This window comes from Tiliqua scincoides, chromosome 3 (assembly GCF_035046505.1).
Source record: "Tiliqua scincoides isolate rTilSci1 chromosome 3, rTilSci1.hap2, whole genome shotgun sequence".
Classification (NCBI taxonomy): domain Eukaryota; kingdom Metazoa; phylum Chordata; class Lepidosauria; order Squamata; family Scincidae; genus Tiliqua; species Tiliqua scincoides.
Window position 1 is genome coordinate 16,732,359 of NC_089823.1, and position 27,487 is coordinate 16,759,845.

The window sequence follows — 27,487 nt, forward strand, 5'->3', positions numbered from 1 at the left end:
GGGGTTTATTAACAGTCCTTTAGTTTAACCATAACAAGCCCCCTTAAAGGGGGAGTATGCCACAATGAAATTCTTCTGGGGACAATCACAGGGAGTCTTTTTAGGCATACAGCCAGAAGATAGCTTCCCATTTCAGACCTCCCCCAGGCACCCCCACCACTGGCATTCCAGCACAACCTCCTTGCCTTCTGAGCCAGTCGCAACTTCAAAAGCAAAAATGACAGAAGACGAGGAGGGGGGTCAACTTAACAGAGCGGCCAGGCACCTGAAGAAACTTAGTTTTGCCCCCCCTCCAGGAATGCCAGTGCACTCCACCCCACAGAGAGAGGCTCTCCTTAGCCCCAGGCATTCTGGCCAGTGCAAACTAAGCGGCTTTGCCCTCTGGTGGCCTGCCAGTGAGCGGAAAACGTCACTCCTGTCCTCAATATTCCCACAGGTCCTCTCGTTTCAACCCCTTGTTTCTCTTCTCCCTCTTCAGGGCACTTTCACTCTCTACCTCCGTCACCTTCGCTTCTTCCCCATTTCTCTCCATAGCATGAGGACAAAGGTGCACGTGGGGCAACAGAGCCCACAGGCAATTTTAAATATAGGCCTCCAGATGCTGGCTTTTGCAAATGAGGAAACAGTGCATTTGAGACGTGGCATAAAATATTTTAAATATGCTAAAAACAACTTTTATGGATATTGGACTTTTTCACGTGCACAATTCTGCAAAAACATTATGGTTAGAAGTTGTTGCTGCAATATTAATAAAAGGTTATGATCACAACACTGGCAACAATTATAGGGAAATCTAATGAACCCATCAATCTCATTCTCAGTTAGTGAAACGACATAGTGTTGTGAATTATGGGCTATTTCATATTATAGCAGATTTGATGGCTCCCTTCCAGTCCAAATCAATAAAAACTAGCTATAGTTGATTTATAATGTTGCATTCTCGGCCTTTTCCCAAAAATTTGCATTTAGTGTCTGTCACTAAAAATCCAGTGAATAATTATGTGCAATGCACAAACAAATGTATTTGTTTCGCACATTAAACAAAAAGTTGATTTCTACGCCCATGTGGTTAAAAGGCTATTTACTGGTATATATTTTGTCTGCTTGGTTTCCACTCTGATCAATACATAAAAACACCCTCTGTCTACTAAGTTCCATGAAAAGGAAATTATTTCAACACATATAGAAAACTGCCACCCAACATTTTGTGTAGAGCACAAATTATTTGTCCCAATGCAATCTACCCTGACAACAAGGTAATTGCTTCATTGATATAACATCCAGGAAATGGCTTTCAATGCACAAATCTCTGGAATGCATAAAATAGAAAGCAAGGTATGCTATTGCACAGAAAATGATATCGGGTGGAAAATATTGCATTATATTTTTTGAGTCCATAAAATTGCTTGTTTATGCCATGGAAACATGAGAACACATTCATGGTGTCACGGAAAACCCCATGCACGAACACTGCACTGATATGCAGTGCACTGATATGCAGAGCACTGATATGAAGAGGAAGACAGACATTGGAATGGAGCTGGTATCTAGACTTGCTAGGATGCAAGTATCTAAGAACTGTAGGAATCCTTCAGATATTCTCCCCCAGTCTTAGCAATTGCTGGTGCAGTGGGGCCACATGGCATTCACTATGTCCAGTGCTCAAGAGCAGGTTGGAGGTCTCAGGGCAATGAGATTTTTCCCCATACCCCAAGTAACACCCCAGCCTGCCCAATGGAGCTGCTTAGATCTCCGTCAGCTAATTAGCTTGTAGAAGTCTGAGCAACCCATGTACACCTGCCAAGCCCAAGAGGGAGAATAGGATCTACCCCATTCTGCCCTCCTCTGCCCCATTACACACCCTCCAGACCTCCAAATGCCCTCCCGCCACGCTCTCCCAGCAGCCACCCAGCAGAGAACTCACCTCAACCTGCAACCAATCAATGGGATGCCATGTCAGCAGGGTGGTGCAGGCCTCCCCGCCAGCACTGCCAACTTATGTGGTTTGCACTGTGCTGCAAACATGCCTTACGGCACATTTGTGACAGTGGCTTAGCTAGAGGAGATGCAAAGCGCTAAGTTTTTACAGGGAGCTTCACTGTGGTGTGCAAGCAGCCCCTCCCTCTCCCCTTCAGAGCCACCCCGGGCAGGAGGAACAGGAGGTTTATGCTGCAGTGCATGCTACGGTGAGGCTCCCTTCAAAACCTAGTGCTTTGCACCCCCTCTAACTACACCTTTGCTTTCCACCAGCGCAGGGGCTGCTGCCCCAGCTGAAGACAAGGTAAGGATTGCACTCTCAGATTTCTCTCCAAATTTCCAGAGCCTCATCTTTTTTTCCGAATGGGTGTTCTTCCATTTTTTTTATATTCGCTTTTTGTACAGATTGCTGTGTATGCACAGTATTTTGGAGCCTGAAGCTTTCAGTTCCTTCATATATGTCCCCCCCACCCTCACCCACCACCACCGCCACATTACTGGGACTCAAACACGTTTGATAAAATACTGTAAAAAAAAAAAAAAAAAAAAAGACAGTATTTAATATTATTCAAAGCAACTTTGTTGTTGCTTTCTGCAACAAAAAATTCTGTTCGTGCAGTGACGAAGATCAATAGAACATCAACAAAGAATCTGTTGCAACTTCTGAAGACAAATATATTTGTCATATTTAAGAGCTGGAACAAATTTGCTCCCAGAAATTCATCTCAAAATATTATTTTGTGGATTTTGAGGTTTACTATTGTTTCAATTTTCTTTGGGTGCTCCAGTATTTGCTGGTTGTTATCTTGACTATTTGGTGTCTGCGTTTGATGCCTGATGACATTTTATTTTGAAATTTGATGTGTCAGTTGGTATTTGATAGTAGTGCATAGCGATACTACTGCATAGCAACCAAGTATTAGGGCTGAGCAGATTTCCATCAGATTTCCATCAACCCTCCTGAGGGTTCCCTTGCCCCCAGTGGCACCTGCGGTGTCAGAGCTGAGCCCTGGTGACAAGCTCCATGCCACATTTCTGATAACGTAAGATGTAGTCTGCCTGGCAGGGGCTTATATACTGGGATTGGTGTGATTGGCTGCCAAATATAGTCTGTATTCTACGTTCCATTGTTTGGAAGTAGGCAGGGCAGGGCTGGGCAGGGGGTGCACTTTTCTGCTGTTGTTCCCTGCCCCATTATTCCCTATGGGGTTACTCCTCACTATGCCAGCTCTGTCATTGGTTTAGCATTTTTACAGTGTCAGGAGTGTGTCCATCATCTGAGGAGGGGTGATACAATGTTTGTTGACCCCCTCCTCGTCCCTTCCATATCCCTCACGTCACACCCCAGTCTACTCCCTGTTTTGGCCTCTTCACCAGCTGTGTTGCCCCATCATTTGAGCTATGTCCAAGTTATGATAATACAGTGATTTTTCCAACATTGTGTTGGTGTCCGTGGCGCGTCTAACATCTTCTGTTTTATTTATTTAATGGATGTTTTCCCCAGTTTGCTCCCTGTGAGGTTTGCCAGCTGGACAGTCATTGTAATACATACATGGCACACATGGAGATGTGCTGGCAGATCTCAAAGATAGGACTGAGCCTTTAGACAAGATATGTCTTCCTCATCCCTCCAACTGCAAAAGGGCAGTCATATGAGGCAAAAGATCAACGATATTGATTACTAACAGACATTTTCAGAGTCGCTGCACTTGCATGAGCGATCCCATTCATTCATCCACACATTCCATGCATACCTAATTTGCTTTTTTAAAAAATTAAATATTTTATTTATTTATTACAGATACAGGTAAGGAAAATGGGTTATACTTGGGGCTGGTACTACACAGGTTACACATGAGGGTATCGGCCCTAGATTACAACATGCATTATTAAAAAAAAAAAAAAAAGCAATCAAACGACTGAAAAAAACACAATAATCATCAATACAAAAGCTATCATATTTATCAGTATAAAAATTTAGATTTATCTGAACACTCAGTATTGCTTAACTAAAATTATCTATCCAGTCATAAAAAGGCTTCCAATATTTTCTTACTCTAGCAAAAATGTATTCTGGCTCATCAAATAAGTGTTGGAAATGTAAAGAGGTTGAAAGTTTTATCATATGTGGAGGACATGTGAAAAAGCAAAGAAATACTGGAAAATGATACAAAAATCGTTGCAAGAGATATTGAATTGTGTATTACCTTTCAAACCAGAAATATTCCTCCTAAACATGCATAGCTAATTTGCAAGGAGAAGGCCAACCTTTTTGCAATGAGTTGTCGAGCAGAGTTTCAGCATGCTCTGCTGCCTATGCACACTATGGACTATGACCCATAGAAGCTTACCAGGCCCTCCTCTTTTACCAGGGGTTATTCATGGCTTTGTTCATGCAGGCTCATCATGATCCGTGCATCACAGTCTTATCTTGATGGATTTTGCAAGTTGACAGGTTGAGGTCCACTGGAGCAAACCTTTACCATCCACTCTTCTTTCTTCATGTTGCCAACAGTCGTGTTGCCAACAGTCCTCTCAGTAATATCAAAGATGAATGGCATTGTTCTTCAGCTGCACTTCGTTCCAGTCATTAGACGTTACTGCATGTCCATGCATTCGTTCCATACCGCATCCTGTGGCCCTCATACAGAAGTTCACTCAAAGTAGTTTTTAGTGCATGTAAGACATATGACTGGAGGCCTGGAGTGTGCAGCAGTTGCTGCTTTGTGCCGCACTGGAGCAAGCAAGGTGGTGGAGGGGCGGTTTGCGGGGATAGGGGCAAAGAATGGGCTAAACGGAGCAGAATGGGCTAAACGGAATGGGCTAAATCCTAGCCCCCTTTGCCAGCTCAGACCCACCTTTGGACTTTCACCAGCAAAATAGCTAGCATAGATCCGAGGAGACCCACTGACCACCAAGCAATCCACCAGGTTTTTATTTACCTCTCACTGGCAATCTCAGCACCCCCTCCCTTGGCACAGCTGTATGATAGAAGATCGTGGAGGATAGGATTTGTCTCTTAAGGACAGACGTTGTTAGATGAGGGGGAAGAACAATATGTGATTCAATAACATACAGCAGCGGGCTCCAAAATCCAGCCCGCAGGCTGGATGCAAACCCCTCCCCCATGCAAACCCCTCCCCCACATGAACCCCATGCAAACCCCATGCAAACCCCTCCCCCACATGAACAGAGCTTACCGTTCTGCAGGGGAGCTTGTGATCTTCATTCCTGATCTCCCCCAAAGTTTGGCTGCTTCCTCATTCTGCCACCCCAGGAGGCTCTGTGACTGGATTTCTGGGCAGACGCAGCTGGGTGGCGCAAACTTTAGAGGAGATCGGAAATAGAGTTCGCAAGCTCCCTGGTGAAATGGTAACCTCCAGTCGTACCAGGGAGGCTTTTTTCTCTGCAGAGCTCTCTCCAGTTTGAAGCCCACTGAAATGGAGCACGGACTATTACAGGGGTGTCAAACTCGATTCATACAGTGGGCCGAATAGCATTCATGTTGCCTGCTGAGGGCCAGAGATGATGTCATTAGGCAGGAAGAGATGTCATTAAGTCGGTCATGACCAGAAATAAGCACTTTTCTCGGGCTTTGGAACTCATTAGCTGAAAATGACAGAAGAGAAAATATGCAAACCTTGATAATATTTCAAGATATGGGAGAGCCCAATTATCATGCTGGCAGCCTTTCAGCGGTGCCACCTCAGTACTGCTCAGCAGCTAAGAATTCTAGGGCCAGATGAAAAACTTCAGCGGGCTGCATCTGGCCCCTAGGCCTTATGTTTGACACCCCTAGACTAGTATATGAAATTTTATGAGATTTTGAGATCTATGATACTATTAGAGCCATTTTACAGAGTTGTTGTAAAGACTTCAGGTCAATGCATGTGAAGCACTTTGCATATTTAGAAAGTGTAAACATTATTATTAATTTAATCTGATTGGAGTATGATTTTTGGAAAGCAGAGTAGGTTAAATACACATGAACATGCAGACATATGCCCTCATATGTCTATCATGTTTATCATAATATCATATGCCCTCATATGTCTATCGTGTTTATCATAATGACTAACATTTTGCTCAATCAGATGCAGAACAGATAACCCGTAGATGAAACTGCCTTGTACCAAGTCAGATCATTGGTCCATATTGCTCATTAATTGTTTGTGTAGATGGGCAGCAGCTCTCCAGGGTATCAGGGAGGGATCTATCCCAGCCGTACCTGAAAATGCCAGGAACTGAACCTCAGACTTTCCCAACGCAAAGCATATGTTCTACCCCTGAGTTACATCCTCTCCAGCAAAGATATATCAGGCGTTTCCATATATTTAGTTTATCCTCAGTGGAACTTAGAAAGATGCCCCAGATCCTCTGCCTGTCAATATACATTTGTAAACAGGGCTTCGGTGATAAGCTGGGAAATTGTTCAGAACTAGATAGAAACAATATTTCAAAAATTATAAAGTAAAATCTAATGTTTACGACAGGTCCATTCTCTTTTCCTAACCTATACTCGAGATTAGCCTGGGTTATCTGCAGGCTAGTTTCTAAAGAACAACCTTCTTCTGTGTTGGAGGAGACCTCAAACCTATGGCATAAAAGCTACAGAATAGGAGTTCTTTCTGAACTCATCAGTAATAAGAATATGATGGGATGTGGCATAAAGAAATATACCAAACATACTTTTTACTGCATTGCTTCTCCGCTATTCAGGGCAATTGTGAAGTTTTATTCTAAGCAATAAGGTAGACTAAAGGGAAGTACATGACAGATTCAGCTCTAGTCTTTTTGATAGATACAAGCTGTTACGGCTGAGGCTTATTATTTCCATTTTTCCTTACTACAGAACCCAGCGCTGCTCCTACTGATGTCAAGGCGACAGGATTGTCTGTATCAGAGATTCTTGTTGCGTGGAGGCATAGTAAAGAAAGCCTAGGAAGACCCCAGGGATTTGAGGTATTAATGCAAAATACAAAGTGTGTTGGGGGTTTGCTCTTGTTTTCATGACTCTGCGTTTTGCTAAAAGAAAGACACAGTAAAACATCAGTCAGCACTTTAATCGTTATCTAGTATTTGTAGTAGGCAATTAGGGAAGAGCAGGAGACCAGTGTTTCCCAACCTGGGAGTTGCAACCCCCTCCCCACCCCCGGCAACGGGAAATTCTGAATTCCCTCTTAAGGGGAGTGTTGACCAGCAGTGACAAAAGGGTAGCGGCATCCACACTTCTGGGTTCACAGCCACAATAGCAACAACGACGACTAACAGACCAATCCTAATTTGCGCTGGAACAGGCAGGCTAGCAGGCCTACGCTGTATACAGTGCAAGTATGGGGCCAAAACAGGACAGCTTGAGGCAAGGTGATAGTAAATGGGACTTCTGGGTGCATGTGGGTAGGATTGCAGCCTAGGATTGGTAAAAATGTTCCTGCTTGATGATGTCACTTCTGGTCATGACATCACTTTTGGTGGGTCCTGACAAATCCTAATTCTAAAAAGTGGGTCCTGGTTTTCACTGAAAAACTGAAAAAAACACTGAAAAACTCTTCTGGTTTCTGCAGCTGTGTTTCTAGGGCAACTCTAGTAACAAATTGTATGTCTCTCTTCCTCCTTGCCTTGCGACAGTATAGCTGGAGGTAGATCTGCTCTCTGAACAGCCTCAGGGCATGGTGCCATGGAGAATGGGTTCACATGGTCCACTTGGCATAGTGTCTGTGGATGCCCAAGAGCTATGAAGCCTAATGCAAGTTCCACACCATCTTATAGGAATAAATTAGGAGAAGGTTAGTTTTCTTGCTGGCAAGGGAATGCCTGTATTCCATGTGCAATAAATTGGATCTGGCTTTAATTCAGGTCGGCACAAACCCTTGCCTGTATCACTGCACTTAAAACCGCTTCTCAAATCAAGCTGCTAGTGAACTTTTTCTCTGGATTTTAGGAGAGTTTCTTTTCTTTTTTTCCCTTCTGGGGGTGAGATTAGAAGACAGAATGAAATCCAGTTCTTCTGTCTGTTCAGATCAAAGTGCAAACATATGTGTCAGACTCATTAAGATAAATTTTATTTAAAATGGGGAACAGATTGATTTAGAAGCTTTACAATATCAGGAATGTATTTGTAACTCAGCTGGGTTTCCGATCCTTGCTCAGATTGCTTTATATCCTCACCACGTTCACATGGTCAAAACTGGCATTTGGTGACCCCAATATAAAGTGCCTACATTAAATTCAGGCTTCCATCTTATGCATTAATCCCCCCCCCCCCAAATGAGAGGTCTGCTCACAAAATCATATTCATGGCGGAAAGGATTTCTGCATATTAAGCATGACCTGCTTAACAAAGCAATTACATTGTCTTCCATGCATTTCCACCTCTGATGTTCTGTTGCTTTATGGAAGTCCACAAGCCATAGGGGCCCCTAAAGTGAATAAGACCATTTCATTGTTGGAACATGCAAAAGCCTGTGGGCAGAGTGCAAATACATGTGTTAATTAAAAGACACAAGTTCAGTACAAGTTGGCCGTTTCTCCTTTACCGTACAAACAATGAAAGTAATCATTCTTTAGGAAATCCATTATCTCAACAACACTGCCCCTAGATTCATTCACACTTCACAGCATTTCACGTTGCGGGAGGGGGGGAGGGATACATATACAGTCACATGTTTTTTTTACATATACAGATGTATATTTGTATCACATGTTATTGGTGATCTTCTGATGCTGTGAGGTCCAGGCATTTTGTAGACTGGAGAAGAAAGGGAAATGGGGGGGGGAGCACAAAACCCCCAGCTGGGCAATAGAATTTGTTAGACCCTTTAGCTATCAGGTGAACTCTTCTAAGAATGTTTCTGCAGAATGCTAGACATGTTTCACTTGCAAGAGCTGCAAAGGCCAAGGACAGTTTGCACAGGCAGGTTAACACCATCTCAGTAAAGAATAAGTATGGGAGAGCAGATCAAAACATTCAGGGCCCATTGCTATCCAACTTTCCAGTACTGATGCAGCCGTACCAACAGGGTTTGTACTCATACTATGCTGGGGGGGGGGGGAGAGAGAGAGATCATGGAGGCCTCCTCAAGGTAAGGGAACATTTGTTCCCTTACCTTAGATCTGCCTTGCAGATGCATCAGCACTGGCAAGTTGGATAGGATTGGCCCCTCAATTTATATTTTAAAAATTCTATATATTTGGAGACTGGGGGCGCAATCCTAACCCCTTATGTCAGTGCTTTCCAGCAGTGCTTTCCAGCACTGACATAGCGGTGCCAATGGGACATGTGCTGCATCCTGCAGTTGGGTGCCACTCATAGAGGCCTCCTCAAAGTAAGAGATTGTTTGTTCCCTTACCTCAGAGCTGCACTGCCCTTATGTCAGTACTGGAAATCTCCATGTTAGGGTGCAATCCTAACCCCTTATGTCAGTGCTGGAAAGCACTGACATAAGGAGTTAGGATTGCGCCCTAACATGGAGATTTCACACAATTTGAAGTGGACTGAAACGAAAATATGGAGACTTTCAGTGTGCTATTTACACCATCCTGAACAATAGTTCAGATAAATTTTGGAAGTGGATAATTTGGAAGAACCTAAATTATCTGTTTGTTTACACCAGACAAAAATTAATATGGAGGAAGATTAACTCTCTGCCCATTAAAATGATTCTTCATTTTAATCAAAATCATTTATGTTGCAACTTTCAGCAGGAAACGTGTGTATCTCCCTTTATCTCCAAAACTTCTGTGAGGAAGATTGGAACCATGTTTACTTACTCTTGATCAGCAAAACTAATGTTGCAAGTTTGCTTTCCAGATTAGAGTTTCATGCAGAGAGCTTGTAGGTCACCAGGCAAAACATTCACATTTGAGGCAAGACTCTGGTCTCTCCCATCATCCTTTTGGTTTACACAAGTGGATTTCAAATGTTTTAGCACCAGGACCCACTTTTTAGAATGGCAATCTGTTGGAACCCACCGGAAGTGTTGTTATTAACCTGGAAGTGATAACATGGCAGGAAGCAACATCATCAAGCAGGAAAATTTTTGACATTCCCCCAATACAACAAAAATCAAATCAATCAATCAAGTAAATGAAATCTTTTCAATAATTATAAGTTTTTAAAATAAAGAAGAACCCTCCTAACTCTCCCAAGCAATTGCCGATTTTAAAAAATTCCCAATCCTATCCACACTTACCCAGGAATACTTCCTACATACTTGGATGGGAATATGAACCAAATACCCTTATAAATCAATATCAGCTAGAACAAAAGGAATGGTTTTAAAGGTAGTTCATAGATGGCATTTGTACCCCACAAAATTACATAGATAGAGATATCTCAGATATGTGTTGGAGGAATGGTGGAGGGAAGGATACATTGGAACACATGTGGATTTTTTGTCCTAAAATAAAAAAAATATTGGCATGAAATAATTGAACGGATGGGAACTTTGACTAGTCAAAAAATAATTGGGAATGAAACATTATTATTTTCATTATTTACTGGGGGAAATGAGAAATTGAATAATAAAGAGTTAATTGCAAATCTTATTAGACTGATGAGGTGTGAGATTGCACGAAGCTGGAGAAATGCTCAAGATCTTTCATTACAGAGATTTTTGAATAGGACCTCACAAATACTATTAATGGAAAAACTGACTAATAAGGTCAGAATGTATAGGGGAGAAATAGGGCATGACCAGTTTATGAAAATTTGGCAGCCATTATTGATACGTATATGGTGCTGAGTTGAATGAGAAGAAAAATGATATAGGAGGGAATCTGGATTGTTGGTCTGTGATTTTTTTAGGCTGGAAATTGGTAGGAGAATAATGCAAAAAAAACAAAAAGAGAGAAGAGCTATGAGTGTATCTGAGCTCTTTGTTTTTAGTAGTTTTTTGTTTTTTCTCTCTCTTTGAGTTAACTTTTTGATTGTGTTTATTTGTATAGAAAGCAATTGCCTGTACTTATTGGTGATTTTATAATTTTTTATGTTGCTCCTTTTGTTCATTATATTAATGTACATCTAATAAATAATAATTTAAAAAAAACTTACCCAGGAGTAGGCCCATTGACTATCATTGTTAAACGTATATACATAGTAGTCTGTTAAAAGTATAGAACTGTAACATTTCCCAAATGCAGTCACATACCATGGTAACATCAAGTCTAATATATTAAAAATAAAATACACATTGAAATGAATGGGAACTTATCTGAAATTGGCTCACGACCCACCTAATGGATCCCGACCCACAGTTTGGGGCATACTGCTTAACATTGTTGCTTCTCCTATGCTAGACCAGACCCTGTTTAAACGTTAGGCAAACTATCAAATAATGTAAATTCATATAAAATATTGAGGTTTAGATCACTGTAGCCTTCCAAAAACAGTAGCAAGGGAGTGTCACAAAGGTTCCTCTCTCCTTTCCCTCCTCTCCATAAGTTGAGCACTGGTGTTCAAGGGAGAGGGTGTATGACACATGCATCTTCACCATTAAAATTTCTCCACAAGGTCACCCTTGGGCATAAGAGTGAGCATAGTTATGAATAGAAAGTAGATTGTGAACAGGCTGTACTTAAAAACATGTTCATAGCCAATTCCATGACTGCATCAGTGTGTGTGTGTCACAGAAATCCCTGCAAGCAATAGATGTGCGCTTCTGAAACAAACCATACTTTCTCCATGATGTGGTGGAAAAATTGTCTCCTAGGACAACAGAAGAGAATACGAATGCTCTCTGCATAAATTTGCATAAATAAACTGCCGTTTTCTCTCAATATTCTCCATTTCACCTCTGAGGGAGAACTTTTTCCCAACACGTCAGGCGATGCAGAAGGTTTTAATTGAAATATTAAAAATATACATTTTACAGTGCTGTGGGATTCACCCTCATTTTTCACAGACATGTGAACTAATCCCTGGGTGTCGCCCTTATTCCTGTCATTGCAAACTCAAACCTATGCTTTTGTAATGATGGGTGAACTCTCTGCATTCAGAAATGAGTCACAATTTATGAGTATTTTTAGAGAACTCTCAGGAAAAACACTTTTGCCCCCTGAAAGTCCTAAATTGACTCACCAGGTTGATTGCCCGATATTAAATTGGCTTAGAATTGCATCTATTTTTAGTCCTGATCCTGGACATCAATTGCTGTTCATGCAGAGCTAATGAAACGCCCCCAAAGAGATTTCTTTAAGGCAGTGATTTTCAACCTTTCATGTCTCAGGGCACACTGACAAGGTACTAAAATTGTCAAAGCACACCATCAGTTTTTTGACAATTGACAAGGCACACCATGCTGATTGGGGCGGGGGGGGGCTCACATTCCCCAATGGCCCTACTAATAAATGATTGTCCCCCAAACTCCCATGGCACACCTGCAGACCATTCTCAGTGCATCAGTGTGCCAAGGCACAATGGTTGAAAATGATTGCTCTAAGGGCGAACAGGTAAGTCTAGTGATATTCCCAAGCCTTGGCATGCAAGAAACTGCACAGCCTTATTGCTTATCAAACCAAGCTGGGGAAGCCTCTTAACCCGGCCCACCACATCAGAAAAGGTGATCAGCCCACCACAATAGCAGATTGTGATGTTTCCCGCATTTCTTAAAAGGAGTTCCCCAGGATTCAGTGCAGATAAAAACTACTCCCTATGCATGTACCACTCTGAGCTGCAGAAAAACTTTTAGGAAAATAACATTCGAGTTGCATTTCTTCCAGAACACTATGCTCTAGGCCAGTGGGGTCGGCTGGCCAAGATGGCGGCCACCGCCTCTTTCTGTTTTCTGAAGAAGCCACTCGGCCCAGCTCTAAGCAGTGGCTTCTTCATATACCCGTTCTGGCACTCCTTTGGCTGTCCTATATGGTTGGGTGCGCAAGCTACTTTGCTTTCCTCAAACTGAGGCACTGAGCAGGATATTTCAGGTAGCAATGAGATTTTCTTCTGATGGCTTTTTTCGGGCATTATTCTGTTTGGATCTCATGATTGCTTTTCTTGCATTTGATTGTTATTTTTTTAAATTTACCAGCTGCTCTGTATGTGTCTCTTTACAGAAAAGGGGCACCCTATTCATTACTTGAGGTGATATGGGCTGCGTCCACAACAGATTGTGGGGTGGAGAGAGGGGAACCTATTCGGGCTGCCCTTCACCCTGAGTCTGCTGCCGGCCCCACCTCCCTCCAGCCTGCTGTGGATGCAACCCACCCCAAACTTTTCTCCATCTGCTAAAAGTCAGTGGAACCACCTTATCTTGCTCATGGAGTGATTTCTTCAATGGAAGTGCAGGACTTCCAGTTTTATTTACAGGCAGGATGCAATCAAAGGAGCGCCTTCATTCATGGAAGTCTTGCACTTCCACAGTCAAAGAAACCAAACAAGGGGTGCTGTAAGCAGTGGACCCAAGTTGACGACATTTTGGGTCATGCCACACTGGGGATATAAGCATTTTCAGATGCATAGATAATGGACTTGGCTGCAGTTATATTGTGATCAGTCGGTGGGAGGAACTCCAGAACTACCCTCTAGTAAGCGTTCTGCTCATCGCAGCCAACGTCTTGTAAGAAATTGATGCCTGCATTGAAGGGATTGCAAATGAAGTGTTCAGTATTCATGGGTTGCCAGCATAATCTCAAGAGAGCGGGGGAAACTCAGTGAAGGAAAGCCACGACTGTCATGGACTTGTAAACATCAAAAACAGTTTGGGCTTTTGTGTGCGAAGGAGGGAGGTGCTTAGTGCCGAGGGTTCCTCTCGAATTGCATTTGACAGAAACCTGTTCCTATCTGAGTAACTCAAACTAAATCCTCGGCCTTCTTTTCTGTCCCCCAGTGAGGCTGCTCTGGTATGATTAACCCACTACAAGGTCTCCTCAGGTGTTCTGTCATCTCCAGTTCATTAAACCAAGTCAGAGCTTTGTAGCTGTGTACAGTGCCCGCCAAAGAAGGAAATAATTGTTCATGCCATTCCCTCACATGACTCAGTCAATGCTTGCCAGTTTTTAATAGTCAATTTCTTTGAAGACCCACCAGAGGTGGGCTGCCCTTGAATCCTCTGAAGTACTTTTGACTTCCTGTCAGCACTCATTCTTGCCCATTCTGTCTAGCTAGTCACAAGCTCCTGACAAGCTCACGGAGCACTGAATCTCAATGAGCTAACCATCAGACACTCCCTGTTGCTGACTGTCTAGGAAAGGGATGGCAAATGCCGTTTCAGAGTGAGCCAAAGGGTCACTTTCATGGGTTTTCATAACACTGTTCCTGTGATTTCTGGAATGGAAAAAGCAATAGCCAGACAACAGTAGTAGTTGGCAACCTTCAGTCTCGAAAGACTATGGTATCGCGCTCTGAAAGGTGGTTCTGGAACAGCGTCTAGTGTGGCTGAAAAGGCCGATTCGGGAGTGACAATCCCTTCCACACTGGGAGCAAGTGCAATCTGACCCTGGCCTGTCTCCAAGGATAGCAGAAATAAATTCATGAAGCCAGTGTGGTCCTGTGGCTAGCGTGTTGGCTTTGGACATGCATTCAGACTGGCCTCAGCTGGGTTCAGAAGCAGTTGGGTTTAGATCAGATTTTGAAGTGGGCAGATAGGGATCTGAGAGACCACAAGCAAATAACAGAGTCAGGTCAGGCAGAAGTCAAGATCCAGTGCTATCTGAGATCAGGAGGTCAAGAAAAGGCAGGTGGTCAGATTCCTAAAAGAACAGTCCAGTGAGGTGGGGGAAGAAGGCATGGCAAAGCAGTCTGTGTGTCTCCTCTTAGAGATGATGAATAGAGTGGAAAGAAGGAAGTTCTTTTACCTCTTGCACAGCATCAGAACCAGAGGACATACATTGAAATTGAGTAGCAAGAGAAGAAGAAAATATTTATTTACCTGGCAAGTAATTAATCTGTGGAACTCCTTGCCACAGGATGTTCTGGTGGCATTTGGTCTACATACCTTTAAGAGTAGGTTGGACAGATTTATGGAGGATTTATGGAGGTTGGACAGATTTATGGAGGAATAGTCATCAAAGGTTACAAGCCATGATGACTATATGCAACCTCTGGGTTTTAGAGGTAGCATACCACTGAATGCCAGATGCATGGGAGAGGCAACAGGATACAGGTATCTTGTTGTCTTGAGGCCTCTGGTGGACCACTGGGAGATACAGGAAGCTGGACTAGATGGGCCCTTGGCCTGATCCAGGAGGGCTCTTCTTATATTCTTATGAGTTGTTCCAATTTGGGATGTGTTCACAGTTTGTTGCAGGGCCTGTGGATTGGGGCCCAGCTCATCATCCTTAGTCGTTGCCTGAAAATCGCCTTCTTGTAAAACTTGTTGCTCATTAAGTGTCTATAGGACCCTACAGTATTATTTCACCCTCAGCCAATGCATGGGCTGGACACATGGCTACTTCTCAGACCTACTTAACCTCCAGGCTTTGTTGTGAGGCTGAAGAAAATAAGAGTGTCAAAGAGCTGTATAAGCAGAAAAGCGCTACAGAAATTGGAGTCAGAGTTAAGAACCAAGCCTCACAAATGTTCTGATAAATCGCTCATGTAATCTTCCATTGGCAGGTTGGTTACTGGAAAGATATGGAACAAGAGGAAGCCGCAGAGAAAGCCAGGACAGAAGGAAATGAGTCATCTGTCATTCTGACAGGGCTAGAAGGCAACACATTATACCACCTAAGAGTAAAGGCGTACAACGCAGCAGGGTATGGGCCACCAAGCAGCGTGGTCCGAGCGGCCACCAAGAAATCGCGTAAGTTCTCAAATAATTCATTCTCATAATGGGCAGGCCCTAAGAGGGCTTCAGTTCCCTTCTTGGTTTCTCCTTCCTCGGGATATATTGCCCAAAGAATATAAACAAAAATACTGTGTTGGTTTGATTCATGAACTCACTTCAAACTTACTTGTATTCTAAAAAGTGAATGAGAAAATTTAACATCCATTAAAAAAGGCCAACAAAAAAAAAAAACACCTTTTTTTAAAGTTGTCAATGATGTTTGAAAGAATTTAGGATATTTTGGGGGTGCGGAATCCAAAAATGGTATCTGTTTTGCCCAGTTGGCTCTAGTTTGGGGGTACAGCATAGCCATTTTATATACTGATTCAAGCAGTTTCTTCATGAGGAAGCCAATGCCATGGCTTCCTCATGAGGAAGATGCTTGACTATAAGATGGCTATATGGTCATCTTATAAGGTGGCTATCCCATACACTCTAAACTAGAGCCAACTGGGCAAAACCAATGCCATTTTTTGATTCAATACCCTCAAAATATCCTATGTGTAGACATAAATGTGTGTAGACCTGTGTTATCTTTCCGGAAAGCAAGGTTAAATTTTCCTGACATGGAACAAGGACGGGATGGGTGCTGAAATTACTTAAGCTCACTAGTAGCCTTTAAAATGACATAGAGCAAGAAACTAATGAAAGATACTGAATTTTGTCTAGCAGAATTGGCCATCAAAAGCAAATATAATTAAAAAAAATTAAACTACTCATTAGTTTTTTTTTATTAAAGAAAAAGACTGCCAATGTTAATTTCAAAAATATGGTATCATTTATTCATTTTTTTCTATCTTTCCTCAGCCCCTAGTCAAGCACCTGGTAATATCATGTGGATCCAAGATGGCTCCCACGTATCCCTGGGATGGGAACCCGTCAGACCGTTAGCAAATGAATCCGACGTCATGGGATATAAGGTCAGTTTGTCATATTTACCGTCTCATGCTCAAGAGCAGTGGTTCCCAAACTTCTCAGGAGTTTTACTCCCAAGGTAAGTCTTTGCGGGGGAGGGAGCAAGGTCAGTCACACAATCCCCAGGATCACATTGCTAAGGGAGGGAAAGGAGAGTGCTCTTACTCACTGTGGGTTGCTTCAGGCTCCAAGAGGTACAGGGAGCCCCACGCAGCCCTCCACTGGGCTCCCTGATGCTTAGAATGGTGAAAAAAGTGATCAGAAACCACTTCCAGTTTCACGATCTCGAACCAGAAGTGGTTTCAACACTCTAAGCATCGGGGAGCCCAGGTGAGAGCTGCGTGGGGCTCCACATACCTCCTGGAGTCTGCAGCAGCCCTCAGTGAGTAGAAGCACCTCCCTTCGCCCCCCCCTTAGCAACACGATCCTGGGGATCAGGTCGCTAACTCTCCCCTTCCCAAGTCCCTTAAAGGGATTGGGGAACCTTCAAACAAGCTGGTGGGTTGCAACCCGCCAGTTTGAATACCACTGCTCTAGAGCATTGAGTGGTCTTCTTTTCTTTACACGAGGCTTACGTGATGTTGCTCCATTCCAAGAGTCATGGTACCAAACCCATGGGCCACAAATCCAAGTTTGTATCTACATGTACTAACAACCTGTGCAGTCCCAGCAGCTGTATCAGGGAAAGAATCACATATGCACTGCCTGTCAGTCTGTATCCTTCTTCACCTCATGCAGAAGCCTGGCTCCACATGGATGTACCCAGTGCTGGATTTAGGCAACTTAGGGCCTCACAATTTGCAGGGACCTAAAAAGAAATTCAGAATTGTTTTGGGGGTGAGGGGGGACTTTTAGCATTTTATTTGTGCTGAATGTAGACCTTTTTCCACTGTCTTGCACGGCAAATTTTGGTGTAATTTTATAAATAAGGGGCCTCCAAGCTTTGTATAGCTTAGGGTCTCCACCAAGTCTAAATTTGGCACTGGATATACCCCTAGCTCAGCAGGGAAGACAACAGTGGCATAGCAGGGCACTAAGTTTTTCAGGGAACCTCACCGTGCTGTACAAGTGGCCTCCCATCCCCTCTGGAGCCATTCTGGGCGGAGGGAGAAAAACAGAGGTGGTTGGCTCTGTCTTGCTCAGTCCAGAATGGCTCCAAAGGGGCTATTTGCACACCGCAATGAGGCTTCCTGCAAATCTTAATGCTTTGCACATCCTCCAGCTACACCATTGGAAGACAACCTTTATGGAACCCAAAATTATCTACACAGCAAAATATTGTTACAGGTTGTTGGAATTGGTTGTTGGTATTGGTTGTTGGCTAGAGGTTGTTGGAATTGGTTGTTGGTATTGTTAGAGGTTGTTAGAGGTTGTTTGGGTTATGGAACCCAAAATTATCTACACAGCAAAATATTGTTAGAGGTTAGAGGTTGTTGGCAATCTTCAGTCTCGAAAGACTATGGTATCGCGCTCTGGATGGTGGTTCTGGAACAGCGTCTAGTGTGGCTGAAAAGGCCGATTCGGGAGTGACAATCCCTTCCACACTGGGAGCAAGTGTAGTGTGTCCCTGGTGTGTCTCTCTGGCTATGGGCCTTCCTTCTTTGCCTCTTAGCCTCAGACTGTTGGCCAAGTGTCTCTTCAAACTGGGAGAGGCCATGCTGCACAGCCTGCCTCCAAGCGGGCCGCTCAGAGGCCAGGGTTTCCCACCTGTTGAGGTCCACTCCTAAGGCCTTCAGATCCCTCTTGCAGATGTCCTTGTATCGCAGCTGTGGTCTACCTGTAGGGCGCTTTCCTTGCACGAGTTCTCCATAGAGGAGATCCTTTGGGATCCGGCCATCATCCATTCTCACAACATGACCAAGCCAACGCAGGCGTCTCTGTTTCAGCAGTGCATACATGCTAGGGATTCCAGCTCGTTCCAGGACTGTGTTGTTTGGAACTTTGTCCTGCCAGGTGATGCCGAGGATGCGTCGGAGGCAGCGCATGTGGAATGCGTTCAGTTTCCTCTCCTGTTGTGAGCGAAGAGTCCATGACTCGCTGCAGTACAGAAGTGTACTTAGGACACAAGCTCTGTAGACCTGGATCTTGGTATGTTCCGTCAGCTTCTTGTTGGACCAGACTCTCTTTGTGAGTCTGGAAAACATGGTAGCTGCTTTACCGATGCACTTGTTTAGCTCGGTATCGAGAGAAAGAGTGTCGGAGATCGTTGAGCCAAGGTACACAAAGTCATGGACAACCTCCAGTTCATGCGCAGAAATTGTAATGCTGGGAGGTGAGTCCACATCCTGAACCATGACCTGTGTTTTCTTAAGGCTGATTGTCAGTCCAAAATCTTGGCAGGCCTTGCTAAAACGATCCATGAGCTGCTGGAGATCTTTGGCAGAGTGTGTAGTGACAGCTGCATCGTCACTGAGCTGCATGAAATCCTCTGTCTTTGCTGGAGAGAAGGTGGAGTACCTCAAGACATGAGGGATGCAAACATCATCACGCTGCACAAGAACAAAGGCGACAGGGGTGACTGCAACAACTACCGCGGCATCTCTCTCCTTAGCGTAGTAGGAAAGCTGTTTGCCCGAGTTGCACTAAAGAGGCTCCAGGTACTTGCAGAGAGCGTCTATCCAGAATCGCAGTGCGGATTCTGAGCCAACAGGTCCACCACTGATATGGTATTCTCCCTTAGACAACTGCAGGAGAAATGCAGGGAACAACGACAGCCACTCTTTATAGCCTTCATAGATCTCACGAAGGCTTTCGACCTGGTCAGCAGGGACGGCCTCTTCAAGATTCTCCCCAAGATTGGATGTCCACCCAGGCTCCTCAGCATCATCAGATCTTTCCACAAGGACATGAAAGGCACTGTTGTCTTTGATGGCTCCACATCAGACCCCTTTGACATCCGAAGCGGAGTGAAGCAGGGCTGTGTTCTTGCGCCAACCTTGTTTGGGATTTTCTTCGCTGTCCTGCTGAAGCATGCCTTTGGAATTGCAACAGAAGGCATCTATCTCCGGACCAGATCAGACGGATTGTTAGAATACATACAGTATTCATTTCTTTTGGCTTCTGCAGCTGAAACGGATCATAGGATGCAGAGGGTCCGTGCCTCCCTTCTTAAACAGCTACAGCAGCATGGGGGCTACAGAAATTGGGACTGTAATGCAGTCCCATGTGGCTGAGAAATCCAAGTGAATGAATGAATGTCATTGTCATATGGATGCAGCCAGTCACTTTGATCTTTCTGATCAGCACCCAGAGGTGCATTCGCAGACAGCGTACAGGCACATGGGATTGCACTGCAGAGAAATGACTCCTTCACTGCCGTAGCTCCATGTGAAGGGGACCAGCTTCTAACCAGAAATGGCTTCACAGAACCACTCTGAAGGCTGGATGTTTCAATCACCACCCACCCCATCCCCGTCCCAGTTGTAAAGTGTTTTCATTACTGCTTCCAACATAAGAGTTCAAACGAAAGCAGTAACTTTTCAGAAAAGGGGAGAAAGAGCCAAAAGAGAATTAATGCCTTTATTCTCAAGCATATTTTGGAAATAGTAATTGTCAACCAGGGATCGTAAATGGCATAATGTGTGCCACCCGCTGCCATTAATGCCACCCCATCTGACTATTAATAGAAGTAGACTGCGGTGAAATCCTTGCTAACACTTCAATTTGACAGTGTTTGCAGTAGGATTTAAGGAAATGCGGAAGCATGAGGTGTCATAAATGCCATTAAAATTAATATTTTCTGTATGGAGCAGAAGTGCAAATCCTGAGATTTGTTATGATTATGCTGGGGATATTCAGCAATCTGTGCTGGCAGCATCTGGCTGCTAAAATTTGGGGTATTTTAGAGACTGGGTTGGTTTTTTTTACCCGCATGAATCAATTGAAATTGGTTCTTGGGACACGCTGAAAAAAGCAGAGATGTGCACTGTTACTCTTTCCTATATAAACATTCCCACATGCATGCGCTTAGTGTTAGGTTGTAACATACTTGGTTGCAAGCCAGAATAGTATATGTTCTCTCCCTCTCTCTCCTTTCCCCCATCTCTCTCTGTCATGTACACTCACTCATTCACTCACTCACCCACCAGCTCAACACTTCTGTAATTCTAGCATTAATACTGAAATAGTGTAGAACAGTGGTTCCCAAACTGGTGGGTCACAGCCCACCAGGGGAACCAGAAGCAGGGCATTCTCTCTTAAGGGGAGTGGCCCTGCTCCAATGACAACAGCAGTGCTATAGAGATTGCAGCGCTGCCACTGTCAAGGGTCTTTTTTTTCTTACCCGGGGGGCAGTGCTGGCCTCCTGCTGGTTCCTGGAGGCTCACAGCCTCTTCTGAACTCCTCTGCATTTGTTTACAAAGCCCTAAAGGCTCATAATCCACATTAAATGGGAAAGATGGAAGGGGCAACAGGGAGAAGTCAGCAGTGTACAGTGGCTTGATGCAGACACAATGCTAGCACTCTCCAAACGGTCATTGGTTATTTATTTCATGTGGCTTATGGACTGTTTTGGTCTGAGGAGCATAAAAAGCAATGCATGACATACTGAAAGAGGACAAAACTTATTAAAACCGTCAGTACGACCATCGACAAACAACATGAAAAAGGCAACAGAATGATGAAGGCAGGGGGGAAAAAGTGTTCCGAGACTGTCTAAAGAGGGCCTGCCTGATCATTGCAAGGAAGGATATTCTATATTTGAAAAGTCACCTTAATGAACTGCCTTCACCCTTGGATCAGCTTCAGAAGCTCAGCTTTTGGGCCAGCCACTGACCACCACTGACACTGGACTTCCAACCCTCTTGCCAACAGTGGCTGACCCAAAAGCTGAGCTTCTGAAGCTGATCCAAGGGCCCAGACAGGTCCACAAGGGGGAAGGCAGTCCGTTAAGGCTGCAATCCTCCCATTTCCTGGGAGTAAGTTCTACTGAACACAGTGAGATGGACTTCTGAGTAAACATGCACACGATTGTGGGGTATGGGTCTTAGAAAGTCAAGACTAGCACTTTAACCCATTTCTGCCCAGCCCGCTGTTCTACACGTTTGATCCCTGTTGCGTATATGCAACGTTGGGCAGAAATGGGTTAAAATGGGCCCAACACTAGGTAGGCTACCAGTGATGTAAAATGAGCAAGATGTGCTCAGATCAAGCTCCAGCCACCATTCTGGTAGCTGTATTCTTTAACAACATATGTTTTTGAACCATCTTTAAAGGCACCCTCATATATGGAGCATTGCAGTAGATTCAGGCTGCAACCCTATGTAAACTTTCCTGGGAGTAAACCTCACTAAATACAATGGGACTTCCTTCAGACATGCATAGGAATGTGCTATCAGTTTGTTATCAGGAGACTAGGAGCGTGCCCCAAACTCATGCACTCTCTCAACCTTTTTCCCCCTCTTGTTTTCCCTTTCAGTTTCCTGGTTAGCACTAACTATGGTGCAGCACTTTGACTGCAGTGGTGCTAACCATTATTAGCATTAACCAGGGATGCAAACCAACTTCTAACTCTGGTTTAAAAGCTAGCCTTGGTTAGAAATGGTGGAAATGTAACACCATAACCATAGTCAAGTGGCAACAGAGGTTGAACGGGTCAGATACTGGTTAGGGGCTTGCACCCATCACAGGACCCTGGCTGCTGAAGTCACAATACCAGTGGCAGTGATAGTGCCCAATTTTCCAGCAGGCACCATGGGGGATCCAGTGCATGGCTTTGTCCCAGGAACCAGCACTACCCATAGTTAACACTAACCACAGAAGGGAGGGGGTTGAGATTCATGAAGGTGAGAAGAAAATAGAACGACCAATGAGCTTCCTCAAATGATGAACCTAAGGGGAAGTCCTAAAGGGAAGTGCATGTCCGTCCAAAACAGGACATACACCTATCCCTGGATCAACTGAACGTACAATGAATCCTGATGATACATATGGTTATATCAAGTTTATTTTGAACAGTAATAATGACAAATAAGCTGAAAGTTCTGGCAAACTGCTCATGCTTCAATTCCAATATTAATTTAAAAGATTTTCCTAATTACCCTGGAATTAAAAAGGAATGGAACAAACCTCTGAAACAATTAAGGAACAGAGCTGGGGAAAAACTCTTATCCCTTTTTGAAAGAGGTAGGACTAGCAGCAATTGTTACCCTGCACATGCCTGATCTCGTCTGATCTCGGAAGCTAAGCAAGGTCAGGCTTGGTTAGTACTTGGATGGGAGACCGCCTGGGAAAACCTGGTGCTGTAGGCTTATACCATAGTCTTTCAAGACTGAAGGTTGCCAACCAACCAGGACTGGGCTGATGTGAACTCAAGTACGCAGTGTACATTCCATGAACCAAAGCCTAAATTCTCCAGTCATTACTGGAGATGTCATTTTCCTGATTTTGGAAGTGAACTTCCATGGCACTCAGTATCTTACAGCTGTTCGTACATGATATGTGGTCCACAGGTCTTGTTCAGGCAAGAAGGTCACAGCAACAGCCAAGTCATTGAGACACAAAAGACGTCTGCAGTGGTCCTTCTTCCTGATGTAGGTGTCTACATCATAGAAGTCCGCGCAGTCAGCGAAGGAGGGGACGGAACGCCAAGTTCCCAAATCAGGGTACCATCTTTTTCAGGTAAGGCCACTAAATCAAAAGTGGAACAAACAACTATTGCATTCCAAACATGTCACCCAGCGTGGCAAGCTTATAAAACTGAATGACCAAGGTGGGAAGTTGCATGCCACTAAAATGCATCTAAGGGTGCAATCCTAACTATATGTTAGGTCAGTGCAAGTCCCTTGTGCTGGCCCAGGAAGGTTGCAAATGTGCTGTAAAGCATGTCTGCACCTCCTTGGAAGTTGGCTGGGCTGGTGCAGGGACGCGCGCTGGCCCACAGAGGCTGCATCCAGCCTCCATGCTGACCTGGGGAGGGATGGTTGCATTGACCAAGCTCGGCCAATGCAGGGTTTTGGGGAGGGCAGGGAGGTGGCGGGACGGGACAGGGGGAGGAGGTGGGGTGGGACCTGGCTGTTATGTCAGATCCCAACCCCCGAGCAGCCTGGAGCAGCTCCAAATCACTCCATTCTCCTAAGACTTCTGCCACCTCCTGAGATGGTACAAATCCAAGGGGATCCATTGGGGCCCTGGTGGCTTACCCAGGGTTAAGGGAAAGTTTCCCCTTGCCTCCGGCTGAGCCACTTCTGACCTCAATCTTGTGCTCGATACAGCAAGCCTCCTGGCCCTCCTGTTCCAGCGCAAGATCGGATTGCGCTGTAAATGGTATAGATTCTTCCAGATATCTCTCTGTCTGATCTCCCATCAGCAACTGCATATTGCGGTATCATGTAACAAAGTGTGACCAAAGGGAAGATAATATCTCAGAAAGGAAGACTTCCTAGTTACACAGCTCCATGCTGCAATCCTATATGCCTTTACCTGAGAGTAAGTCCCACTGAAATCACTGAGACTCCTTTTCTCAGTAGACATGCATAGGCCTGCTCTGTTATTATGCTAATTTAAAAAGACAATATAGTGCACTATTTACTTTGGGATTGATTAACTATAACTAATATCACTGATTAATAAGTTTGCAAAGGATATGCATTTCAAACAAACAAAAGGAAGGTTATTTACTCTCAGGATTTCTCGCCAAATAGAAAGTTAATTATATTTTTACATCTTGGCTTAGCAGAGACAGCCCAGCTGAAAACAAATGCAAACTATGGTATCTACTGTAATTAAAATGAGCTATAAATGTTGTTCTTCCACTGAGACCAGCCTGACATAAATCTGAGACCAGCTCAGGCTTGGATCCAAAGAGAACCTTGCATGAGCAGGGTGGGGACAGGGGAGGCCCAGCAAGGACAAAGAACTAAAGCCCTCCCCTGTCCCCACTCTGGGGTCATGTCATTTCAGGCTCCATCCATCTTGCTCTTTTTTGGGGGGGGGGACGACAACAAAAGGTCATGGAACAATTTTCCAGTAACATCCAGTTTGACCCTTATTCCTTTGACATGATCATAAAGAGTGGGAAGGAACCCACAAGGCCATCTAGTCCAACCCCCACTTGTAACAGGAAGTTCTCCTAGAGCTTTGTCCCATCCAAAATATCCCAGTTCCCAATGCCCACTTTTTGGCTATTTAACACCTTTTTCCTTCTCCAAGAACAGCAGCTGCAGTGTGCGAAGGAATGACTACAGAACTCCTTATCAGTTTGTGCAATTAACAAAATTTATTGCTACAAACAAACTCCCTGCAATTCCTCTTGTCCAGAGGCTTTCCCCTCCCCAAAACTCCACTTAACTTATTGGGTAAAGGTCTGAAGCCTCCAGTTCAAGTCCACAGTCCAATCTCCAATGTACAGTCATCTTCCCAGTCCAATCTTCTGCAGCAGAGTCCCTCCTCTGTGTCAGAGTCCTGGCAGTCCTTTTCTCTGTCTTCTGCAGCAGAGTGTCTCCTCCAGCAGGGTCCTGGCAGTCCTCTCCTCCTGGTGTGTGTAGTGTGGGTGTCGGTCCATCCGTGTCCCATAGGTCTGGCCCGTGTCCTGTAGGTCTGGGTGTAGGTCTGGGTCCTTGCTCCTTCTGAAGCTGCCTTTTATTCGTGTATGTCCCTTGTTAAGTACAAGATGCAGCTCAACTGTGAGCTACCTCATTAGTCCATTCAAAATTCCATCAAGGTCAAATGAAGCTCAGGTGTCTATTCAGGTCACCGTTGGCCTTAATTAATTACAGCTGTGGAGCCAGCCCTGCCCTTCCCAGAGCTGTCAGCCAGCTGTCAAAACATGGGAATCGCTGTCAACACCACATCTTCCACCTGATGAGATTCTGATCTTCCATTGCAAGCTTCTCCAGCAGGTGCCTGTGGAGTCTCTGCTTGAATATCTCCAGTGAAAGAGAATCCACCACCTCCCTTGGCAATGTGTTCCACTGCTCAGCTGCGGACCTCCGCAGCTCCACGCCCGGGGCAAAGCTCCGCGATGGCACCCCCCACGGGCTATTGCTGCCCCCCGGGCAGAAATTCACCCCCCCTACTCACCAGAGGCTCACAGAGCCTCGCATGACCTCCTCCCACGCCGGGGAAACCTCTGTGAGGTTCCCCGACGCTATAAACTGTGCTTCCGGCAAACCGGAAGCACAGTTTCCACCCCCGTCAGGAGCCTCAGAGAAGCTTCCGCGGGATCCCAGCAGCCGGCACCTGGGGCATTTGTCCCAGGCAGGTCTATGACAGGCATGCAACTGCCACTGCTGAACTGCCTTTACCACCAAGGAGTCACAGCTCAGATACAGGCAGACAAGCAAACCACATAGAGCCGAGAGAGGGCATACAACAGTGTTCAGTGTTTCAAGGCACACTTCAGTCCCCATTGTAGCACACATGTACTCCAGCATGCAGTTTGAGAATCTTTGGGAAATGCCATTTTCTATTTCTGTTCATCTCTGGTTTTGGTCTTCACCATCACAGGTGGAAAAGTCACGAGTTCTCAATCAAGTCTACGTGCTTTCTCCACTTCTTCATCGACTGTAACTTTTCTCTTGGTACTGATGGTTCCTTCAACTTCATGGTGAAGACTGTGGACCTTGTTTTCTTTCATCTGTTTGATCACTTTAGCCTGATAACACCAACGGATGGCGGTCCGTGTCCATGGAGGAAGTGGAAAGCGATGAGCTAATGATCCAGGATCAGTGGAAACACATGTGGCACACCAGAAGTGTTGTGGGAGGGGGGGAAAATGGTAGAACGACTCATCAGGTTTCTTCTCTTTAGGCTTTTTTTTTTTGTAAATGTCCTCTAGGGGGGAGGGGATGTTTATTACCCAACAGAAAATATGCAGATTGTATGAAATGAACTTTTCTAAGCAAATGAAATTTCGGTCAGATTTACTTTACTTTTCTAATATGTTTATATACTAGCTGATGCCAGTCTTGTATCATTAGTAGTTTAAAGCGTGACGTCTAGTACAGTAGATCTATTTTGTTTGACTCGTTATGGATTTTTTTTTTTTAAGAACAAAGTTTGATAAGGACTTGGAGTCCACTGGTTCCCCCTGAACAAACACACCCCTTCCTCCCTCATTTCACAAACCTGGCTTCTTCTTTTCCCCACCTGACAAGGCATAATGACAAAAGTTATATTACGTTGTCCTTTCTCTAAATCTCTGTTAAAAAATGTTGCCTTGAAAAAAATTAACAATGCCATGTCAAATTAGCAAAGTTGGTGATTTCTGTTTGGTTTTTCTCCTCTAATTATAATCTCTGGGCATAGAATAAGCCACTTTTTTTCTTTTTTTTTTTTTGACTGCAAGATGAATTTGAAGCTTTTGAACAGAAAACTCAGCCCTGGTCATTTACATCCAATTTTGTCCACCTTAACAGCAAAAGGAGAAAGATGTTTATTTTTAACAGCCAAAATATGCCTGTCTGAGAATGCAAGTGGCAACCTATGAACTATGAACCTACCATTGGACATTTCATCATAGCCTCCAGTTATTGCTAACTGGACATAAGAAATGAATGCAAGGGACAAAGCTGTTCTCTCCAAACAGCTGTCTGTCTTTAAACCTTTATTTTTGTAGTCCATTTTTGTATGGTACTGTACTGTCTATATTTAGTGATAAAGCTAAAGGATATCAAACAAGCATATCGAGAGCAGCCTTGATTGAAATGAGTGAAACATACAGAGTTCAGCTAGAGGAATGCTGTATCCAAAACCACATCAGAGTGGATATTGTAGGGCAGCGTTCCTAACCATCTACGCCAGTGGCCTTCAGCATCTCCATATCCGCAGGATCAACCCACAATGCAGGACCCATTTTTACATCGTTATCTGAAGTATCTGATTTTTTCATTGCT

General features: G+C 44.3%; 1 protein-coding gene and 1 pseudogene across 1 annotated transcript in view; both read left to right on the forward strand.

The window, feature by feature from the left end:
• The window catches only part of CNTN5 (contactin 5), a 278,579-nt gene extending 252,376 nt beyond the window's left edge, over nt 1-26,203 (forward strand). Inside the window, exons 17-21 of the mRNA XM_066618972.1 lie at nt 6,830-6,939; nt 15,530-15,716; nt 16,548-16,660; nt 23,105-23,273; nt 26,100-26,203. Coding sequence (XP_066475069.1) covers nt 6,830-6,939; nt 15,530-15,716; nt 16,548-16,660; nt 23,105-23,273; nt 26,100-26,203 — 683 coding nt within the window. The remainder of the gene's footprint in view (nt 1-6,829; nt 6,940-15,529; nt 15,717-16,547; nt 16,661-23,104; nt 23,274-26,099) is intronic.
• LOC136647154 (5S ribosomal RNA) lies at nt 22,784-22,903 on the forward strand (annotated as a pseudogene).
• Nucleotides 26,204-27,487: the final 1,284 nt, after the last annotated feature.